This window comes from Protomyctophum bolini (genome assembly GCF_963924005.1).
Source record: "Protomyctophum bolini genome assembly, chromosome: 2".
Lineage (NCBI taxonomy): Eukaryota > Metazoa > Chordata > Actinopteri > Myctophiformes > Myctophidae > Protomyctophum > Protomyctophum bolini.
The window spans coordinates 22,149,293-22,172,318 of NC_137863.1; the positions used below are offsets into that span (position 1 = coordinate 22,149,293).

At 42.2% G+C, this 23,026-nt stretch overlaps 1 protein-coding gene across 1 annotated transcript; it reads left to right on the top strand.

The window, feature by feature from the left end:
- The first annotated feature begins 209 nt into the window (after positions 1-209).
- On the top strand, positions 210-11,255 carry LOC308323338 (RNA-binding protein 5-like). Its single transcript, XM_080775059.1, has 25 exons — positions 210-362; positions 940-989; positions 1,120-1,315; positions 1,900-2,043; positions 2,153-2,222; positions 3,350-3,423; positions 4,162-4,248; positions 4,366-4,426; positions 4,615-4,713; positions 4,816-4,976; positions 5,110-5,207; positions 5,647-5,734; positions 6,091-6,153; positions 6,245-6,311; positions 6,421-6,506; positions 6,797-6,893; positions 6,995-7,086; positions 7,194-7,388; positions 7,722-7,883; positions 8,494-8,571; positions 8,730-8,915; positions 9,131-9,199; positions 9,294-9,397; positions 10,363-10,492; positions 10,822-11,255. The coding sequence occupies exons 2-25, from the start codon at positions 976-978 to the stop codon at positions 10,945-10,947; spliced, it is 2,547 nt and encodes an 848-aa protein (XP_080631185.1). The 5' UTR covers positions 210-362; positions 940-975; the 3' UTR covers positions 10,948-11,255.
- Positions 11,256-23,026: the final 11,771 nt, after the last annotated feature.

Genomic DNA, 23,026 nt, shown 5'->3' on the forward strand with positions numbered 1-23,026 from the left:
TATATATATATATATATATATATATATAATATATATATATATATATATATATATATATATATATATATATATATATATATATATATATATATATATATATATATATATATATATATATGGTAACAACTAAACAACAACGTGATAAAGGGAATTTATGACGTATTTCCCTCACCCAATGGGGGATGGGATGAGCCACTGGTAGAGAGGAAATGAGCAGCCAGCAAGGCAGGCAGCTAGCCTTCTTAGCTAATGTCACCGCTGTTAGTTACTAGTTACTTTACCATGTTGTTGTTGTTCCGCGAACACACTGTTTGATGCACGTTGGTTAGTTAACTAATAACTGTGGACTTCACTCTTCACTGGTAAGTCTTGAAACGGCACAGGAGTGTCTGTCTGTCTTTTATAATATTATCGGTGCTTTCGTGGTAAAGCCTGGCTGCATCATGGTTTAGTTCACGTTAGTGAGCTAACGCTAAACTATGCTGATTGTATAAATGTAAACAGAGCAAGTTAGTAACTATATCATCGGTTGGTCTATAATGCTGTTAAACATGCCTATAAACATATGTTCGTGACCAAGGGTGACTAGTGAAAAATGTAAGGTCAAGGGCCGCAAAATATTGGTCGCGGCGGGGCCACCATTTAAAACATTTCTTACGGTAGTAGGGACGGGTGATTATGAATCCATCATGGTTGGTGGGACAGTGGAGAGAGTGAAACCTATCAGAAATTGTCAGTACATTATCTATGTATAATTTGTCTATTACACGATTTCATTATTTCTTAGTAGTTGGTTAAATGTAGCTGTTTTTGTTGGGTGGGGGGGCGGAACTTCCCTGGGACCCCCGCCCCCCCTTTGAGAAACCATTGGGCAAATGTACCTCTTATATTGCTGTAAAGGACTCTGAAAATCTAAGGAATTCTTATTATTTTTTTCAGAATTATTTGACGGAACTAGTATTTTCTGCGGTGCAAATGAGAGATAAAAGGTAAGAATATGCTATTAGTAATAGGCATTCGCCTCTAGTGTATCAAGTCTTTTGGTGCTAAACATAAGTTACTGGGAGACAACATGTTTCCATGGAAGTCTCTGTTCAATGCATGTTGGCCTTATTGCAGACTGACTCGTGGGGAACGGAGTGGAAGATATGGAGGATCGGGATCAGATGGGCCTAGAGACAATAATCCAGACAGGCATGAGAGAAGGAACCGCGATGCAGAGAGGGACTGTGATCGACGCTGGGGCGATGAAAGGCACAGAGAGCGATTTGATCATGCACGGAGAGGTCGAGAGACTCGAGATAGTCCTGAGCAGGTCAGTGAATAATGGCTGTTTGAGGAGGATATCTATGTTATGTAAGTTATAGACCTCTGGAAAGAGCACTGAACACCCTATTATTTGGACATCATTCTTGTGGATTGTGACAATGCAGATTGTATTTACTTATCAAGGTTACTTATCGAGACAATCTTATCAACCTACTGCATATATACAGGGGGCCTACTGGCTGTGAGTAGTTGGTTGTGTTGTCGGACTAAATCTAACCCTAACCTCAGTCTAACAGAGTCTTAACCGGCCACGTAAATCCCCTAACCTCATATCAGTCTTACTCTTAACCGGCCACGCAAGTCCCCTAACCTCATATCAGTCTTAACCGGCCACGTAAGTCCCCTAACCTCATATCAGTCTTAACCGGCCAAGTATACTGTTTCACTTCCGTGTTTCCTAATCGCAGCCAGTAGGCTCCCAGTATACATGCAGTCATTGATAAGTAACCTACTGGTGATTATCGGTTGATGACATTTGAAGCGGGTGAAAGAGAGCACGGAACACCCTATTATTGTGTCGTACTTGTGTGTTTGTGACAACGCAGATTGTATTTTTGTGTGATGCTACAGAGGGGGCGAAAGCGACATTCCAGTGAGCGGTCGGACGATGAATATGATGGAGATCCAGACCAGGACTACAAGATGGAGCAGGACGAGGAGGAGAGCAAGACTATTATGCTCAGAGGTCTATCTCTCCATGTCACAGAGGATGAGGTATGTTGGCCAAGCCTTATTTCAATTATAATTGTATAAATAAGACTGAGGAAATGGCAATGTATTTCTTTAACAAATTGGATTGAACCTCTTGATCTCTTTGGTTCAGATCCGGACCGCACTTGAGCAGCTGCAGGGCCCCCAACCTGTGGACATCCGCTTGATGAAGAAAAGGACTGGTGAGTGGCGTAGTTCAAGAGGCCGGGGCATCTCCCATTTCATATCCATATTACTCCATACTCACACCATGCAACCTGCCTGCCCTATCTATCACCGCTATGACATAATTTCCCATTCTACAGCTGTCAGCTATAGGATCCCTTTTGTGCCCGATATATATACGTTTATGTGATTTAGGATATAGTACTAAGAAGGTAGTTGTTGACTTTGTAGTAGGGCTGCACAATTAATCACAAATCGTGATAGCTTTCAGTTGTATAGTCGCGCTTCGCGGACCTGGGAACATTAATTTAAACGCCTTTGTTTCACTGTTGCACCTTGCCTTTGTCTCGTCACCATCACACACGTTAACCAGAACATTATACAACCCATCTCCACGTCCATCAAGCTGACAGGGGCACAATAAATCCAGAGGGCATTACTTCTGATTTGACCAAAGATATGACACCAGTAAGGGCAACAAATGCAGGAAACGATAAAGCATATTCTACCCACCACAAATCGTCATCATCATCAATAATTGTCATTAACCCATTAAGACCTGAGGCCGATTCTACAAATATCTTATAAATCAAAAAAAAAGAAAAAAGAATGCATGCTGCTATAGCTATCTATGGTGCTCAAACCTTTTCATGCCATGGACCCCTAAAATGATGTATTTAGCTGCCGACCCCCATTTTTTTGTTTCAGGGACCTCGATAAGCAAAGATTTGAGTTAAAAATGTTCGCTTTAAATGTATATTCAAAGATTTGCACATTTTCACCATTTTTCAAAGATTGCAGATCTACTGTACAAGCTCAGGCACAAAGTCACTTAGTGACGCACCATGAGCTTGTATATCTGCTGTTTTTGAATAACCAAAGTATCAAATCTATTTGGATTCTTTCCCGGTTTTAATGGGTTAAACAAGAAATAACCTGGATAATATTGTAGTCATAATCGTGCAGCCCTAATGTGTAGTCTTTGTTTTTGTGAAATTGATCATGTTTCGATAAAGGTTACCAACCTACTTCGGTTGTTCATTTGAATTGGACTCACTATACAGCCGACTGTGACAGAGTTTGAATGTTGTCCAAAGCATTCTAACTAACACACCTCCCGTCTATATTTGAATGCTGTCTCTAGGTATAAGCAGAGGTTTCGCCTTCGTGGAGTTTTATCACTTGCAAGATGCTACCCGATGGATGGAGACCAATCAGGTTGCCTCAACAATCACCAAGTCTAAAATTTGTCTTGGAGATTAGAGCCCCCAAATAACAGATTCAAATGATCTTTTGAGAGTTTTGAAAGGAGACTTTTTTTTTACAGAACTAAAGGACAGTATTCTAAGTTGTAATTAAAAAACTTGATATCTGAGCCATATCGTCTGATATCTGTTGACGTCATTCTGGGATTGTTCGATGTATTTAATAGCCATTCAACACATGGGCCATTTAACGGCTCAGTTCAATTTGTGGATTTTTTGTTATATCTGAGTTGCCCAAGTGGTCCTTTTTTGTTTTTGTTTTTATAGTCATGACTGCTCTTAGGGTTTCATAGCACACTCTGCTCCAGCTCGGTTCCTCTGCTCTTTGCTCATCCCCATTTAAAAACCGAAGACGGGATTTGATCAAGGACGAGCTGGCAGCACTCCGGTCCGAAACACACAATACCAGTAGCTTTTTATTTTGTTTTGAGCACTCAACCCCCCCTCATACACAGACCTACAGCTCTCTTTTCTTTCTCTGAATTTCCTTCTATCACCCGTTCGGCTACTGCTCCCTGTATTCACTGAGTGAGGCTACCGTAAATGAGCGTACGCCGCCTAGTAGCCACTCTTTTCCCGTTCCAGTTGTGCTCACTCGTTGGGTGGGCATAGTGGCTGGACCTCAACCTGCCAATTTTGACGTGGCATTCCTGGAAGTGGAAATAACTTGCGTCTTTTTGACTGTTCGCAGAACAACAAGTTGATCGTCCAAGGAAAAAGCATAGCCATGCATTACAGCAACAGGAGACAGAAGTTTGAAAACTGGCTCTGCAATGCTGTGAGTATCATGAAAACCGCCGTGTGACCCCGCCCCCCCCACCACTGCATTTCAAAAGTCATGTTGTCAACGCATTTGTTAAATTTGTAACTAACAGGAAAAACTGATATTGTTTAGTGTGGCCTGTACAATTTCCGGAAGAGGTTGAAGTGTTTCAGATGTGGAGCTGTCAAAACTGGTAAGTATTTTAACAGTCCTGTAAAGATGGGAATAGAAGATTAAAAATAGTACTGTTTGTCCTATAAGAATCTTTCACTGAATGTTTTACTTCAACACAGCCAAGTAGTACATCAAATAATCCAGGCATTTGACATGATGGTTGCTGCTTGTCAAATTAATCCAAGTGTCTCTGCATTGTTCTTGAAGAACACATTTTGCTGCTGAACACAGAGGGGGACCCTGCTGGTCCAACTGCAGGCGGTGTGAATTCAGAGGCTCAACATGCAGGGGATTATAATGGCGACAGTGAGTGCCGCTTTTCACATACGCAAATCTACGGAACTTATATTTCATGTATTGTACCCGAAGAGATCCTCAAATCTTTCCCAATTCTCTCATAATTTCCAGCAATTATCTTGAGAAATGTTGCCCCTCATTCGACGGTCGATGCCATTCTGATATTGCTGGCACCCTATGCTAACCTGTCTGCTGGCAACATCCGCCTCATTAAAGACAAGCAGACGAGACAGAACCGAGGCTTCGCCTTTGTTCAGCTCTCATCTCCGTTGGTATGTACACGTTTGTTGTGAAAGTGTCATAATAATGACGTTTTGTTTGAGGAGGCTGGACCTACAATGCATGCATATCTGAGATTAAGTGTCTTCAAATCCCTGTGTGTGTGTGTGTGTGTCTGTGTACTAGGAGGCTTCTCAGCTCCTCACTATTCTCCAAAGCCTCCAGCCACCTTTAAAACTCGACGGAAAGACGATTGGTGTGGATTATGCCAAGAGCGCCAGGAAGTGAGTCATTGTAAACATACTGTAATTATCCTCCAGTTCAGGTCAGATTTGCATTCGTCTCCCCCCCCCCCTCCCATGAGGGGGAGTAATTACGGTATTTCTTCATTGTACACCGGTGTCGTGCAAAAATATCCCATATACAATCGTTGTGGAAGACACAGTGTTATTCCATTACCTTGAATTTTGGGATTATATTATATTGGGGCAATATTATAAAAGAGATATTCGTAAATGTAAATAGTTGGCTACTTTTATGTGACACATTCATCGGCTACTTATAATTAAACCCCCTTTTTCAGTTACTGATGTACTTCAAACGAATTGGTCCCACACGAAGCTTCACTAATAACACAGCAAATTCTACTGTATACACTAGTAGCTTCACGTTTTGACTTTTGATACAACCCCTTGATTCAACCCCTGTTCCCTTCCCTCACAGAGACTCTGTGCAGGCTGACGGGATCAGAGCCAATGCTCTATCTGTTGCCAGCACAGCCATCGCTGCTGCTCAGTGGTCATCCAGCCAGGTACAGCTTGTGGAGTTGTGTCTTTCATCCTTTTCTTCAGTAAAATGATGATTTTTCAGGAGCTCATGATGCCACATGAGCACTTGAACTTTAACATCAAAACTATTTGTAGTATTTTGCTAATATTGCTTTGTTGATAGCTTCTGGTATGCTGTTCAAAAAGTGAAAAAACACCTGAAATTAAAGCTCCCTTGTTTATTTGTGACATTTCAACCGTATTCTTCAATACGGTTGGAATGCGACTAATACAGTACTTTACAGTACAGTTTACAGATCATATATGTTTCTACTAAGCACCAGACCTTAGAGGTTTGACCTGCACTTTATTATTCCTCATATAAGTTTCTACCTTGTAGTTGCAGCAGGGCTTAGGCGCCACCTCTGACTCCATGCAGGACAACTATGCTCAGTGTACACAGGTCAGTGAAAAAGTCATGTCCGTGTCACATGAATGATTTTTAAATGGAATTGCATAACGTTTAATCAGCGGCTTCATACTTTCTCCTACAGACCTATCAGCTGTGGCCCCAGCAGCCCGAAGCATTGGCACCGGTCATAGGAGACGGACTGTTAGGAGGTACTATAGTAGAAACTAGTAATGGTCATTGTGTTGAACGACGTGCTAAATGAAACCTATCTATGACATCTATTACTATTACAACAAATAATTGTTCCTGTCCACACAGCTGCTCCAGGAGTGATCCCAGCAGTCTCAGGGGTTCTGCCTGCCCAGGTTTACCAGCCACTCCTTATCGGCCAGTCTGCGATACAGGTAGATGCTTCATCAATAACACTAGACTCAAACTAGACTTAAAGACATGTGGGTCAACCAATAGGAACACGGAGGGAAGGGGGGACATCATGTGGGTCAATACAACATCATCAAATAGAGAGCTACTTGAGCCCACACTGTTTCTTGACATTAATGCTGTCTTCCCTCGACTGGAAAGCGCATCGGATCAACTCCTGTAGCGTGCTATACAAACAAAGGGCACTTGGACTAACCTCAAAGGCAAAGCCATGCCCACCGATTTGTCTTCTGTCTTGTTCTCCTCCCCTCAGGCGCACCAATTTGTCGGGGAAATAGACGTGGCGCTGCAGGCCGGGGCTGTTGGCACCGCGGCACTGGCGGCATCCTCAGCTGATGGAAACACATCTGGTAAGACGAGTTGACCACACAATAGTTGTAACCACAGGATAGAACATTACAGTGAATGGATGAAATGATTTCATGCACGTACTGCTCTGTTTTGTCACCAGCTGCCCCTGACACATCCACTTACCAGTACGATGAGTCTTCTGGTTACTACTATGATCCACAGACGGGGCTGTACTATGATGCTAACAGCCAAGTATGGCCTTTTATGCGTTTGTTTTTATTTTATTTGTTTTCATTTGGGGATTCAGTTCTACTTGAAGCCATTTTAATCCTCCAACATTACCTTGTTGTTGTCAATAGTACTACTACAACTCCCAGACTCAGCAGTACCTGTACTGGGACAGCGAGCAACACATGTATGTCCCCGCCCCCGACATGGGCGCGGAGCAGGCCTCCGCAGCGGGCACTTCAGCTAGCGCCGCCACTTCAGCCACCGCGGCTAACAAGGAGCCCAAGGAGAAGAAAGAGAAACCAAAGAGCAAGTCTGCGCAGCAGGTCAGTCAAGGGAAACGTTTTAACCCATTTAGGCCTGACCTCGAAATTAAAAAAAAATCTTCTAAATCCTCCAGTTTTCTGAAATAAATATTGTCACGATTTTTCAAAAATGGCAGACCTACAAGCTCAATAGCAGATCTACAATAGCAGATCTAGTGCGCTACGAGCTTGTAGATCTGCTATTTTTCAATAGCTAAATTATAACAATGTTTAAAACACCAAAAGGGGTCCCCGCCCAAAATGGATTAACTCGCTTGTTGTTGTTTTGTGCTCTCGGGTTTGAAGAGCTTTTGGAGATAAATTCTGGCATTCCCCGTTTTATTCACCCATTAGATCGCTAAAGACATGGAACGCTGGGCGAAGACCTTGAACAAGCAAAAGGAAACTCAAAGCTTCAAGAGTAGCTTCCAGCCGGCGTTGGGACAGTCCAGGGAGGAGGAGGGCAGAGAGTCTGCTGCAGCAGACGCAGGCTTCACCACCCTGTTTGAGAAAAAGGTGCTTAATCCATAACCCATTAAGACACATTCTACAAATGGGTTCTAATTCAGTAGTTTTCACACTTTATAGATTTTTAGCCAACGCTAAAATCTAAAATGACACGGATGCTTTCCCGGGCAGTACTTTTGTCATAGGACAAATGTGTAATAGCAGATCTGCAAGCTCACAACACATCACAACATCCCATAGCATGAGCTTGCTGATTTATCTTTTATATTTTTGTGAAATTTTCACCTGCAGTGACATTGCAAACAAAGAGGGTAGGAGGGCACACCAAGAGTAGGGAGGTGCTGACCACGGGAGATAAACTTTAAAATGGAAAGGAGAGGTCGTTCCCCTAATGGGGACACCGGGTTGAAAGTGCTTAAATTAGAAGAGTCTTAAAAGAGAGTCAGAAACTCCAATTGTTTGAAATGTTTTTGTTGGCTTATTAACAACTCTCAACTCTTAAATGTTTGTTCGGAAAGATATAGTAACAGGACTTTGATGGCCTCCAGGTTAGCTCTACTGTATTATCTGATAGCCCGTGAACACATACAGTATATCCTGGAACCCGGTACATGTTAACATTTCTATGCATTCTATGACACGACTTCTGTTATTTCAGCAAAATGGCGGCTTTGAGGTGCAGGCCTTTATGCATGAGCACATGAAGATCATAGAACAACAAGAATTGGCAGCAAAGGTGAGGCGACGGACTATGAAAGACAGCTATAGGCAACTAGTAGAAATGACTAGAAGTGAATGCCCTAAATTGTACATGTATTCATGAGGTAGATGTTTATTTCCCAGAGTGAATCGTTTGAAATAACATTAAATGTGTTCATGTATTTGTAAATGCAGCAGAGTGGCCTGGTCGCAGCCTACAACGGGGACAGTGACCCAGAGGAAGGTGCCGGCTCAGAGCAGACGGAGGAGGAAACTGCCACTCTGACCGACTGGACAAAGATGGCGTGTCTGCTCTGTCGGAGGCAGTTCCCTAACAAAGAGGCCCTGCTGCGACACCAGCAGCTCTCCGACCTACACAAGGTACAGTAGGGCACTGAATCTGAGCGACACCGTCACTGTGTGCATATTTTGGGATCTGCCATCTGCTAGGGGTGTACGTCCGACAGTCCCTTGGCACGGGATTAGTCCCTTGAGACGGGACTTTTGCAATGCTGCACACTTAAAATTGACCATTTTACAATTCTCTGTGGTCACGTTGTTAAGAGAATTTAATCTGTTGCTGTTAATTGTTTCAGCAAAACCTGGAAATTCAGCGGCGATCTAAGCTATCGGAAGCCGAGCTGGAGGAGCTGGAAAGGACGGAGGTATTTTGATCCAAATCTGTTCTTCTTCGTCTGCGAGGTCGATGGGATGCTTAATAAGATCATTATTTCACGCTTGTTTTCCATTTGCCTACAGCTGAAGTACAGAGACCGAGCTGCAGAGAGAAGGGAGAAGTACGGTGTTCCTGAACCACCCGCTCCTAAAAAGAAGAAATTCTACCAGCCTCCCACTCCCACAGTGTAAGACAGTGAATCACGACCTTTTTCATTTAAAGAACCCCCAGTTTGATATGCATTGGGCTATTCAATTCTGCGTACAAATGGAACGGTCCATTTGTACCAGAGGCGTATCTACAATAAGGCGAGGACAGGCGTCCGCCTGTCCAAATCCATTTTCTGCCTGGCCAAAAACAAGACCTGAGAACTATTAGTGGACAGCTTATTGGCCGTTGCGACCAATAAGAGTAGAGTGCGACCCTCAATCACCCATTGGAATGCAAATGCATGCCTTTCAGCCTTTGTATCCTACAAGGGACTACAGATGAAATTTAGCTTCGGCTAACTCTGGCCCATTTACATTGATGTGAAAACTGACATGTTGATTAATGAGCTTTGTCCCTGTCAAATAAATAAATACTGTCTGGCAGGTATATCTCTTTGAAAACCTTTAGTGCTACTGATGTGTGCGGGGACGACGACAATGAACACATCTTGCCTGCCCAAAATGTAATTCCTGGAAACGCCACTGATTTGTACACTGTTAGAGTATTTTCCTTTAGTTCCATTCCTAGCTATCAGTCATTTAGCTGGGGACCCCTTGGAACCCCCTCAAGGACGCCTGGGGGTCCCCGAATATTCGAAACGCTACATTTGGTCAGTCACAAAATGTATTTCCTTATCTTGAACATTATTAGCACTATTATAGAACGCCGCATCAGTAAACGTTAATCATCTCTGAAAGGATACTGTTGCAAACGCCGTGCAGTGATGGGTCTTTGAAGATCATGGTCCGATTAATGTCATGAACGTTGGTTAACTTCAATCGGACCATGCAATCTACAATATCCAAAGAGGCTTTGACAATATTTGCCAACACAGCTGACGTTTGTTCACGGTGTGGAATCTTAATTTGCGCACACAGAAACTATGAGCAGCCCACCAAAGACTGTCTGACTAGCGATAATAACAATGATTTTCACACACAGAAACTATGAGCAGCCCACCAAAGACGGTCTGACCAGCGATAACATTGGGAACAAGATGCTGCAGGCCATGGGCTGGCAGGAGGGCAAAGGTCTGGGACGTCACCAGCAGGGCATCACCGCTCCCATCGCAGTGAGTAGACAGTGTTCATTTTGACAGCAGATTTTGAATAAAATATCAAGTTTTGGTCACCTGAAAATCATAAAATGACTTGTCTTTGTTCTCCACTAGTCCACACATTTTAGTCTAGTTTTTATTTTTTGACACAATTGTAAATTTATTTGGTTTTAGTCATCATGGCTTAGTTTTCATTTAATTTGTCCGTAGTTTTAGTCGACGCAATGAACACTGTATTATCCACAACTTGCTAGAGGTTGGGGGGGGGGGGGGGGGGGGTCTACCCATGTCAAACCTACGTCAGACCTACCTCTTCTAATAACCGTCTTCCCATCTCGCTCCAGGCCTCGTTAAGGACCAAGGGCACAGGCCTGGGAATCAAAGGAAGTTCGTATGAGCTCTCGGCATCCGACACCTACAAGGACGCTGTCCGGAAAGCCATGTTTGCACGCTTCACTGAAATTGAATGAATATGCCTGAGAGAAGGAGAGGGATGGGATGTGGGGAGGGGGGGGGGTGTATAGTTTCACAAATGATTGCCATAGGAAAAATCAATGAAATAACAGACACTGATGATACTGTGAATATATTTCTTTTCTCTATGGCTCAAGTATGTATTTCTATTTTCTCATTGTATATAAATTTAAGTTTCTTTTTTTTTTCTTCTCTTTTGTACAGTGGACCATGTACACTGACTATGGTTATTTGTACAGAATACTAATGTGATCCTTTGAGCTCTCCTCTGTTGTTATAGTAAAGATAAACATTGTGCTCATGATGTTTTCTCTGGTGTGTGTGTGTGTGTGTGTGTGTGTGTGTGTGTATATAAGAGTAATAATAATGTACTATTAAACAGTACCAGCCCTTTAAGTTCCCTTGAACAACACATTGAACTGTTCCAGTCTAGCTGCTCAATGGCCTTTGGCCAACAATAGAAGCCTGGATTTACCGGGAAGCTTAACTGAGCAATTCGCCCATTTCTAAACGTTCATATGTGTGTTTTTCATTAATGTCCATATTATTATAACATTTTGCGTCTCATTGGTGAGCCGTGGACGGTTCAGAAACCATCAAGACATCTGGGGATTCCAAGCTAATAGAAACTAGAGCTTTTCGCTTTATGGAAAGTTTGGCATGCTGCAATGGAAGCCATTGTTCCTACATTCATTTAAATAGAAAGTTTAATATCTTAGTTTGAAATGGCCAAACCTGCTGACCTACTGATGGGGGCATGTTTCTGAACGGTTCACAGCCCTTCTCTGAGACACAATGAGTAGATGCACATGTTGCTGTCCTAGTGAGCATTAGTGAGAACCAAATACTATAATGGTATGAAAGTGGTCCTTTAAAAAAGTGAAAACCCAAGACAAACAAAAGTATAACTATGTAATATTGCACAACGTGGAATCTTATATTGCAGGGTACAGACTGACTTTAGTCAATGAAATGACTTCATTCTGAATTTTAGAAGTTGGCCAGCAGATTTCTAGAAGGAGCAGTCAATGTACAGGAGGGTTTGGGTTCACATTTAGAAGTATCCCGACGCCCTCCTGTGCTTGTGGGACCTCTATAATTGCACAGTACACAGAAGACAAAAGTTAGTGTAGTCTTGTGTGCATAGAATAAAGAGACCAAATGGTCAATCGTCATGAAATGATTTGCAGGCAAAACTCATGCTTTTATGTGGGAAAGGTCCCTGACTTTAAAAGGCAGATATGCTGTACCCTTTAAAAGTGGCTGCGTCACTTAAAATGTATTTTATCCTTTTGAAGGGTTTTTTATGTACCTGTTCTATACTTTTATTGTTGTATAGTATACTGTCTGCTTTGACCTTGTTTTGGAAAGGTATCACTTGTAAAAAAGGTTTTTAATCTCAGTGTGATTTCCTGGGTAAATAAAGGTTATATAAATACAATTGATTTCCACTGCTCAAGGTTTTTGTTGTGTTACTTGTAAACAAATTAGATATTGAATTCTTATTGATTCTAAGTGCATACTGTAACCTGTAAGGTTGAAAGTTATTCCAATAGCTGATATTGCAGAAATGTTGAATTTCTAACATATCTGATATTTTGTTTTATTGAGATATAATTGTGGTTACTTTCAATGGGGCCTATTCGCAATCATGTTTCTGAAATGGTACATAAATGCATTTATATAGCGTCTTTATCCAAGGCGCTTTACATAGATTGTGCGTTACATTCACCCATTCACATACATTCATACACTGATGGCGGCAGAAACCATGCAAGGCACCAACCAGCACATCAGGAGCAATTAGGGGTTCAGTGTCTTGCTCAAGGACTCTTCGACACTAACACTGTGGGAGTCCGGGTTCGAACTGGGAACCTTGCGGTTACCATCCGGCCACTCTACCCCTGAGTCACCGCCGACCCCATTTAGTCATCGTCGGATCTCTTAAAGCTGCTCATTACAATTTGTGTCATGGTCGGTCTCCACACATTAATCTATCCCTTTTGAGATGTGGACCCACACGGGGTCTAAATCGGTCCTGGAGGGGAGGGATCAGGCGGTACCCCCCGTTATGAAACCTGTCCTTATCCCCCAGCCTGAGCCCCTGCTTCAGCCTCGGGCACAGACAGACCAATGGGCTCATATGTTTCTGAACTGTCCCACTCATAAATACCTTTGGAAAATCTTTTATGTTTGGGTGCCCGGGGCCCACATGCGGCCCCGTGCACTTAATGTGGCCCTCATGGGTTAATATCGGAATACTGATACAGTATTGATTTCAGCTAATTACTAGTATTAATTATTGCCTTGTTTATACGTCCAATGTATTTGTATTTAGTTCAAAAAGTTAACTATAACTAAATGCATTTGTTGGACTGAAAGATTGGACTTTTATCATGCAAACATCGAGCAGTGTTTTATCTTTGTGTGCAAACTACAAAGTGGTTGACTTGAGTGACCTCTGTGTGTGATGTGATAATTTGATCACCAGGGGGCAGTATCCATTATATTTGGTACAGTATTTTCACCAGTGATGGATAATGACTGGCCTATAAAAGTCACCAGGAGAAAAACATTGTATAAATCCAGTATTAAATAAGGAAATTAAATTACATTAAGGTAAATGTAATTACCTTGTCTTGCTAAAAAAAAAGAAAGAAAGAAAAATAATAATAATAATCACATTTCATATTTTTTTGAAATATTTAACAATGAAAGTGACTGGCTGGTTGTCAAAGATACATCATAGCCTGAGGTCATAGCCTGTCCCCCCGACTGGATTCCAAGTACACAGCTAGGCCACGGATTGTGTCAATTAGAGCCGGTCTGTCACCCCAAATTGTGTGACATGTCCATAGGCCTTAGCTAAACTCGCATGCCAGTTCACAAATAGGCATCAACTGTCTTGTGCATGCAGCCAGCAGGACAAGAAACTCAGTAGCCTTTTTTTTCTCTTTTCAAATCTGTCAACGACAATACAGTAGTTGTTTGCTGTTTTGGGGTGACCTCATATGACGTTCACAAACTATACACCTCGTCACTTTCTATAGCTACAGATTGCACAGGGAAGCCATGCCATTATTATACCATTTGTTGTGTTTTTAGTCGGCTCTCTGGCAAGCGAGCACACCGCCCACATTATTTTCTTTTGCTGTTGGTAGTCATGGATGCGCCAGTTCTCACCTAATGCCGTGTGGGTGTTCAGACTGATCCAGACTGTACTGAATAAATGTTATCTTGCGTACGGCAATGTCTTCAGACTATAGACTTTAAGTAACTGTAACTTTATTTTATGAATACATTTTACATTTTGTCCAATCTGTATGATAGAGTATGTTAGTACAACTTGTATTTTGTCTCCCTGCTCTTCTATTGAGACATTTTGATTGCGCATGTCAAAGGTCATGTCTCATCTAGACAGTACAAAGGTCAAGTCTCATCTAGACACACATTTTGACTGATGGTCAAGATTCAATTCATCCCCAGAGCAAGCAGGTCGGCTCTATTAGCTTAAAGGTAAAAATATTAGCAACAAAGGGAGTCTACCAACGCGCCTCAAGCCTGGAACGGCTGGTCCGGTGCATCACAGGAACAAGGAAGAAGGAGAGGACACTGGAGCAGCGCAGACATTTTAAACATTGTATTAGCTGCTAGTATATAAAAAACGACTAACGTTTCGACCTATGCGGTCTTCATCAGAGTCATCATGACTCTCCTCCTTCTGTAAAAATCACACCCGTGTGAACTGAGTGGTGCAATTCCCCCCCCTCCCCCCTCATCTCTCTCTCTCTCTCTCTCTCATTAGCAGGCAACAGTGCAGCACTATCCCTCTCTCTGTTTCTGACATCGCCCCTACTGGTACTCATAGTCCTATACTGGTGCTCATTAACCAACACATAGGCACATAGGTGAACCAACACATAGGTAGGTGAATACGGACATTGCTGTTCCTTGGAGTGGTTGCACCACTTAAAAATGTTAGCACTTGTGCAGGACGAGCACGAGCTCCCACCATGCACCAGTACTTCATGTATACTTGAACGTATAGGGCCTTCCTTCTAACATGACGCTGCCAGATCCAAGAAGCTTGCTACACACATTTGTTTCACAGTCTTGGGGAACAAAATACCGCCCCCATCTGGCAGAGTCAGGTTACCTTCCTTCCCCTTTGGGCTCAACCTTCTTTAAGGAGAAGGTCTCAAAAATAGCAGATGTATAAGCTCATAATGTGTCGCGATGTCATGTGATGTGAACTTGCAGATCGTCTATTTACCGTAAAAATAAAAGTGCGTTGTAAATGCTTACTCTGTTGGGAGACTGATAAAACATCAGCTTTACTAGAAACTGTGTGAGTTGACCTACTATAACAGAGTGCACACAGCTACTATTGTTATCATCGTCATCCATTCCCATCATTATACAATAAATAAATAATATTTCAGATTATGTGGTTGATAGACATTTATCCCTTGTGCATGAACAGCTGCAATCTGAACAGGAGTTAATTCTGCTGATCTGCACTTCCGCTGATCCACAGAACTGCATGATGAGACGTTTTCAAACATCAAAAGCTCATACACTGACTTCACTAACTATTAAAAACAAACTAGACTATACGGCATGAGGTCTGAATTTATTCAGATTACTGTTAACTGATCTTTGAAGACTGCAATGAGATGTAGCCTATAGCTCTGCTCTTTTACTTGTGGTTTTGTGAGCTAGAAGAAAGAAAGTTTTGGGCGTGAGAATCTACACAACTTAATGAGGTTTTGACAAACATTGACATTAAATCAACCTTGCAGATCGACAACCCATGATTTCAAGTCCACCAACGTGGGCCCTTAAAACAGCATACTTGATACATGTCAACCACAGGAAAGTTTTTTTCACTCCAAGATGACATGCTACCTAAACAACTCTCTAGCAGTAATTGCTTTTTGGTTTGTTACAGTGACGTGGATCCATACAAATTACAAAGGCCAATTCCCGGTCCCTCCGGTGTCCTGCAATGACCCTGCAGAGCTCAACCTGTCGAGTAGCGGCCAGGATTACAGCTTCATAGGCAATTGGCACTGGGTGAAAAATTGGTTACAAAGATCGTGGGATAAAAAAAAAATGCAATAATCAGTTTGTTGTTTAAACCTCTGAGAGTGTACCCTTACAGGTCCATTTGGTAAAATGTGTACACTATACACTCTAAATGAACACCAAGGATTTCACAGTGTAGCGGTATACTGTATAACCTCTCTGATTGTACTGATTTTCAGACGTAGCAATATGACAGCTATGCAGTAAAAATATCCATGTGGGTAAACTGGAACAGGGCATCGAGTTGCTCCTCATGAGAACTTTCCAATTCGCCATACTTCTGTTGCTAATATATCCATGATCTGACAAGCTCTCAGTCTCCTTCAGCAGAATTTATCCAATTAATTTGACCATGACTTTGGATCATGGAGCATTATCTGGACAAACTGTTTTCCTAAAAAGTCCTAACTTTTAAGTTTTATGTGAACATGAAACATTGTGGCCATATACGTACACTGCCAAGCAGATTTTGTCAAGCTGCACATGCAGTCACTGTTGAAATGTTTGTTTTACTTTTCCTCTTGGATTTGAAGTACCTCTAAGACTACTCTCAGGAGAGATGCACGACAAACAGAATAACGCACACTGGCGGCAATACACTCGACTTATGCAAGCAAGTCCTTTAATGCTTGGGCCAGCTGTCCAAACAGAGGACAGCTGAAGTTAATAACCGCAGAAGAACATACAGCAGACAACGTTCATTTAGAAAGGGTTTAGCTATATTGTGAATTTTTCGGATTCATAAAACGAGGTATTTCAGGAGTATTCCATCAGAATTCTTTGTTTGATCCCTCAAACAAATATTGCAGATATTTGTACCTCTAACTTAATAACTTTTGAGCATGCTGTTCAGGTTGATTAGCTGTCTGCTTCTCTTGCTCATTATTAGCCAACAAACACAAGGCCAAACACAACATTTTTATAAATATATTTTAAAATCAACAACACAGCCTTTGAAAGTGCTCTTACAAAAATAAAAAGTATAATACTATTGAACACACAGCAGCTGTCATTCCTCTAACCATCACACGCACGCACACATGCACACACACACACACACACTGACACACACACACACACACACACACACACACACACACACACACACACACACACACACACACACACACACACACACACACTCACTCTAATTGTTTGCTGATTCAAAGCTGTTTAGCGGAACTATGAGGAGTTCATTTCTGTTGTACGCTATAAGAGATTGCTAGTTGCTACTTGAGAGTTCTCGGTTTTGTCACGTGACCCTACCCTATCATTTTGACCATACTGTAGCTACAGTACCTCAGGACATTAACAATAATTGGATGGATTGAGATCAATGTGTAGTTCACCCATATACCATATAGGCTATACTAGCTGTACAGGCTAGGTGAGAGCAATGCACTGAAGCCTCTTGCATGGTGGGGTTAGTGGGGTCATAGTGGGGTTAGTGGGGTTAGTGGGGTCATAGTGGGGTTAGTGGGGTCATAGTGGGCTTAGTGAGGTCATACAGGCTAGGTGAGAGCAATCCAGTGAATTTGCAGTGCCGGATTTCTCATGAGTGGGCCTACTGTACGTGGAATGGTTGGGAATTATAACATGTTTATTGCTATAACAGGATTTTCAGATTCCTGTTTTACTGGAAAAAGGGATTACTTTTTTACTAATTATTATAATTTAAATTTAATTGAATTTTTTCTTGTAACTATTTGATGCTATTGCTGCTTTAACCAGCATATAAAAGTATCTCTTCTAAAAATATATATAATAATAGTTTCTCATCTCTACTCCATAAGGTAAGGAGGGAGGGCTGAGCCCCACTCGCCCATTGATACCAGCCACCCACGCTCCTCGGAGCACAAGTCTCCGACAGGTCAGGTAGGATATTGTAGGCCAGCAATGTTCAAAACTATTTAATTCATAGCAGTACCGTAGTACGGATGAAACAAAGATAGTTACAGACAAGGGTGGAGCACACCTACAGAATCCTATTGCCAGACAGTACATTTGATGTTTAACCATTAATTCTTAAGCTTTTTGAGACAAAGTAATCGAAAGGGTCAGATCAATCAAATGCATCATGCTATACCTATTATAACTTAAATCAGTAACACAAAATAACTGACATGAGTGTCTTTTAATCCTCAAAGACTGCAGAGACATTTTGAGACATGGCATGCCGTACCGGTTTGGTAACATCCGTTTTAGGCCACTACAACACTATTTATTCAGAACTATCCATGGTATGTCTGAGATTTTGTCTTTTGCATTTTTCGGCAATGGCCGTGAATGATATTTGATGTCCATAGTCATCTCCCACCCTCCCTTTTTGGGGCCCTGTTCCTCTGGCCGCTCTCTCCTGGAGAGGAGAGGCACCTGGCCGTTCCTTCAAGGAATTCCTCCCACAGCGAGGAACAATGCTCAGGGGGGTGTATATATAGGCCTACCAGTACACATCGTAGGTTCTCTGATGGCAAAAGAGGAGAATGGGCCAGGCGGTCCTCATGTATGTTTATGTGTGTGAGAGGGGGTGCTTTGTGAACTTGTCCTGTACAAACGTTCTCCGATGATTGAAGTCCGGGGAGAATAACAAACAAGCATCTTAGCGGTATGGCAGATGTCTCCTCTTGATAGAGACTTCAGAACCTCATTGCTGTGGTCACGTCTGACTCTGACTTTCTGTTATGTAAGAAAAAGTCACAAGCACTATATAGCTTCATTGTGTTGCATCCTGTCGTTTGCCTCACCAAGTGCTCCAAATGCTCTGCCATGACACGTACAGTACGTTGGAAACATTCTTGACTTGTATTTCAGGAGGTTAAAAATGACTGTGAATGTTATTGACGTTGGACTAATACAGCACACATGCAGTAAGTGAGTAATCGCTGGCTGTCTTGTATGTGGGTGGCTCAAAAAGCTCCAATTGGGGGTCACGGTGGCACAGTCAGTAGTGCTGTTGGCTGTCGCCTCACAGCTAGAAGGTCCTGGGTTCCATTCCCGCTCGGGACGCTGTGGGCGCTGGTGGCTGTCCTTTCCTCTGCGTCGTCAGTGCCCATACTCGAGGCAACGTTGGCGAAAGGGCCTTTCTGTGTGGAGTTTGCATGTTCCCCCTGTGTAGGTACCCTCACAAAAAATATGCAGTAATCCTGGTCTCTAAACTACCTCCCCTTGGCCAGCCGGGGCGCCTGATGGAGGGGAAGGAACTGGTTGGAATAATGTGTTCCTTCCACGCGCTACGTCCAACCAGCGAAACTCCCCCCTGTCAGGTGTAAAGGAGCGACTTGGACACTCATGCATGAAGGAAGCATGAGTTCAAGTCTGTTGCTCTCAGGTTGGCGGAGGGTGTGTAGAGGCCAGGATCACATTAGATAATTGACACAGGGGTGAAAAAGGGGTTCCAGGCACCTTGGCCGAGTCTGGCAGTGTGCCACGGGTTCGACTCCCGATCCCGACGGCCTTTACTGCATGTCACTCCCCCATCTCTCTCCCTCATTTCCTGTCAGCCTACTGTCTGTCTCTCTATTAAAAATATAAAATAATTTAAAAAAAAAAGGAAGTAGTTGAAAATAATTCTGAACACTAATAAATACATTTCTTGTTTGTGTTATCATCACCATAATTATTACGGAATAATCACAACTTTCAACTTTTTTGACAAACACGACCACCTCAGCAAAGAAGAAAACAACTTCTCAGAAGTTATTTTCTTCAACACCTACAGTAATGGTACGTGTGAGTCATATCCGTCAAAACACCACAGACAGTGTCACGTGTTACCAGCGTTAGTGCTTATGTTCCACAGGAATGATGAGTCACCACCTACTTTCCCCACATTATGCACTGGGCAATTCTCACCAAAATGTAGCCGCCCGCTCATAAATGGAGCTCAAATCCCGAGCAATTGCATAACCCCACAAATTGTCCACAGCATGGTGTGACCTTGCGACCGTGCTCGTGATAATGAAAGAGGGAATTTGCCTCTCTCCCCAACTTGCCGAGACCACTGGGCCATTATGGGGGGTTGGCCTTAATTGACTTGGATCACAGCATCTTCCAGCAGAACAAACTGAATGGGCTTAGTGATCTGTGATGCAATGTATTCTCCATCTTCACCTCTCATTATGGGGATGGTTGTGTCCATACGGGCCGAGGGGACACGGGAGGTTGCCCATCTCCCTGCTTGAGGGGAAAGCTCCTTGGCAGAGATGCTCTTCCTACAAAAAAGGCTGAGGCCTGCAGCTTTGAAGAATATTTGTTTTGATGGGTTAAGACCGAAGTAATTATCTTCATCTTTTGTTTTTTTATAATTCAAATGTTTATTTATTTTCCAAAATGGTACATATCAGTTTAGTACAATACAATGCAGCAGCAGCAAGAAACAAAACAACAAAAGAAAAAAAAGAAAAACAAAGAAATCATTTAACATTCATGTACATCCAAAATTCGACCCATGTCTCTTTCCCCATTCACCCTGCCCAACATATATTCATATGATGTGATTTTAATCATTTCTTCATTCCATTCTTTAAGCCAGTGATTCCCAAAGTGGGGTCCGGGGACCCCCAGGGGTACCTGAGGGAGTTCCAGGGGGTCCCCAGCTAAATGATAGTTTGTAACCAAACTGGAACCAAACTCTGAGAGTGGACAAATGGAACCAAATGGTTCCATTTCTCAGAGTTAAAATAACATTGATTTTACAATATAAATTGGGGGTCCCAGAGATAGAAATGCCATTAATTGGGGGTCTGTAGACTAATGCATGTCAAACTGGGAGTCCTTGAACGGGTTGAGAATCACTGCTAGAGCCGTAAACATCTTCTCTTATGGGGGTCCCTGGCATATATTGTTTCAAATGGGGGTCCGCAGGGCTAATTAGTGTCAATTTGGGGGTCCTTGACATGAAAAGGTTTGGGAACCCCTGCTTTAAGCCCAGGTGTTCTAGGGACCTTCCAATTATGCAGCAGTATTCTGGCAGCTGTAACAACTTAACAAGTCCAACCTTTATAACAGTGACATCATTTTTAGATATGGCAGGGACAACAGTCCTGTCCCCTAATAGACAGATAGCTGCGGATCCCTGGGCAATGTGAATCCCACCCATTTCTCAAGGAATTCCAGTACCTTACACCAGAAAGGGTATACCATGCGACAGTCCCATATCATATGCATATATGTGCCAATTTATTATTTTCATTTCCAAATGTATTCCCATTTTAAGTAATCTATAGTCGGTGTCAAATAATATCTATGAATTATCTTATACTGAATACATTTCCCTCTTGCTTCACTAATCCCACTTCCTACATTTGCAATTATCTTCATTTTAAACTAAGGTTAGGCAACCTTGGCACAGGGGAGGGTTATCACTGGCACACTTATGAGAGGTCTTTTTTTCTTTAATTTTTTTTATACGGTATTCAAAAACAGTTTAGTCAGATAAATGAAGTCCACTCGCATTATACAAATTACATCCTGCACATTGTTTTCATTCAAACTGACTAACTGACTGACTGGCTGGCTGGCTGGCTGGCTGGCTGGCTGACTGACTGACTGACTGACTGGGGAGGGAGTCCTGGAGATGGGTTAGTCTAATGATCCTGACATGAAAGAAAATATCACAAAAGAAGAAGAAAAAAATAAAGGTTGTTACGGTATGTAGTATATTTATATCACAAATGTATTCTCCGTGCCATTTCTTAAAATATAGTTGTTTGGATTCACTAGTTGTTCATCCTGTTCTAGCCTGTCCTGTATACAGTTTTGAGTGCTCTTACATTGTTTAGTTATTAACGGTGTGGATTCAATCATCGATGTCTGAGCATGAGGTGCAGACTTCTATTAATTGCACATCAGATAATAAATTGGTTTCTCATGTCTGAAACGTGAATGCAGATGTATTCTATTTTCAAGTGTGAACGTGTCGCCTCTTTAGGTTGACAGATTTCTTACTTCCTCATCTCTTCCTTCTCATGACTATTGGCTATATTAGCGGTGTCTCCATACACTTTTTTCGTTTCCGATCCGATCCTGATACCACAATTTCTGTGTTAACCGATACCGAATACCGATACCAGAGAATAATATTTATAATAATAAGTCCAAATAATAAGTCCACCGACTGGGAATAGTGTTTATAGCTATATATCTTGTTGTGTTTATAGCAGACTCCTCACTCAAATGTGCACTTGCAGTTTGGGCAACTCCAAAGCAAACTCCACATGCCCCAACATTGTATTTACCATAGTGTTGTCAACCCCTTACCCCTGCGTCAGATCTGTGGTTAGACTGACATATTCGCAGATACCGATGTGACCCGATATGACCAAATAAGGGCCGATGGATCCGATACTGATACAGTATCGGGACTAGGGGTGTCCAAAAAATAATACTGATACAGTATCGGGACTAGGGGTGTCCAAAAAATCCATTCGAATTAGAGTCGAGATTCCCGCTATGAACGATTCAAAATCAATTCATAATTTCCAAAAATCGATATATATTATATATTATATATATATATATATATATATTATTATTTTCCTGCTTACAGTTACAGGAGTTACATGGTGTTTGTGTTATGAAATGTAAGCTTACCCTAATCACAGTTACTGTAGTTATACTAGTCACTTCAGTTCAGCACAGCTGTATTGTAGTATTGAATCGAGAATCATTTTGAATAGAGAATAGTTTTCTATCTGGAAAGAAAATGCTTTAGAATTCAATTTTGAATTGAACTGTGACCCCAACAATCGGAATCGAATCGAGGGACACCCAAAGATTTGCAGCCCTAATCGGGACATCTCTAATTTGCACTATAGTAAAACAACCTGTGAGATTGAAATGGACAAGAAGGAAGTGTCTTGTCTGTGTCATCATGTCCTCTGCCATACATCTGTGGGGCTCCGCTGGTGGTGATCTCTGAACCATACATAACCCTTCATGTCTGTCTCAGCCTCCTCCCTGGGCAGCCATTCCCCACTGGGTCAGCTC

Bases quoted from the DNA above. Each gene is read 5' to 3' on its own strand.
- LOC308323338 (XM_080775059.1), top strand. The intron at 6,507-6,796 runs GTAGATGCTTCA...TCCTCCCCTCAG, and splicing joins TCGGCCAGTCTGCGATACAG to GCGCACCAATTTGTCGGGGA. The intron at 7,884-8,493 runs GTGCTTAATCCA...CTGTTATTTCAG, and splicing joins CCACCCTGTTTGAGAAAAAG to CAAAATGGCGGCTTTGAGGT.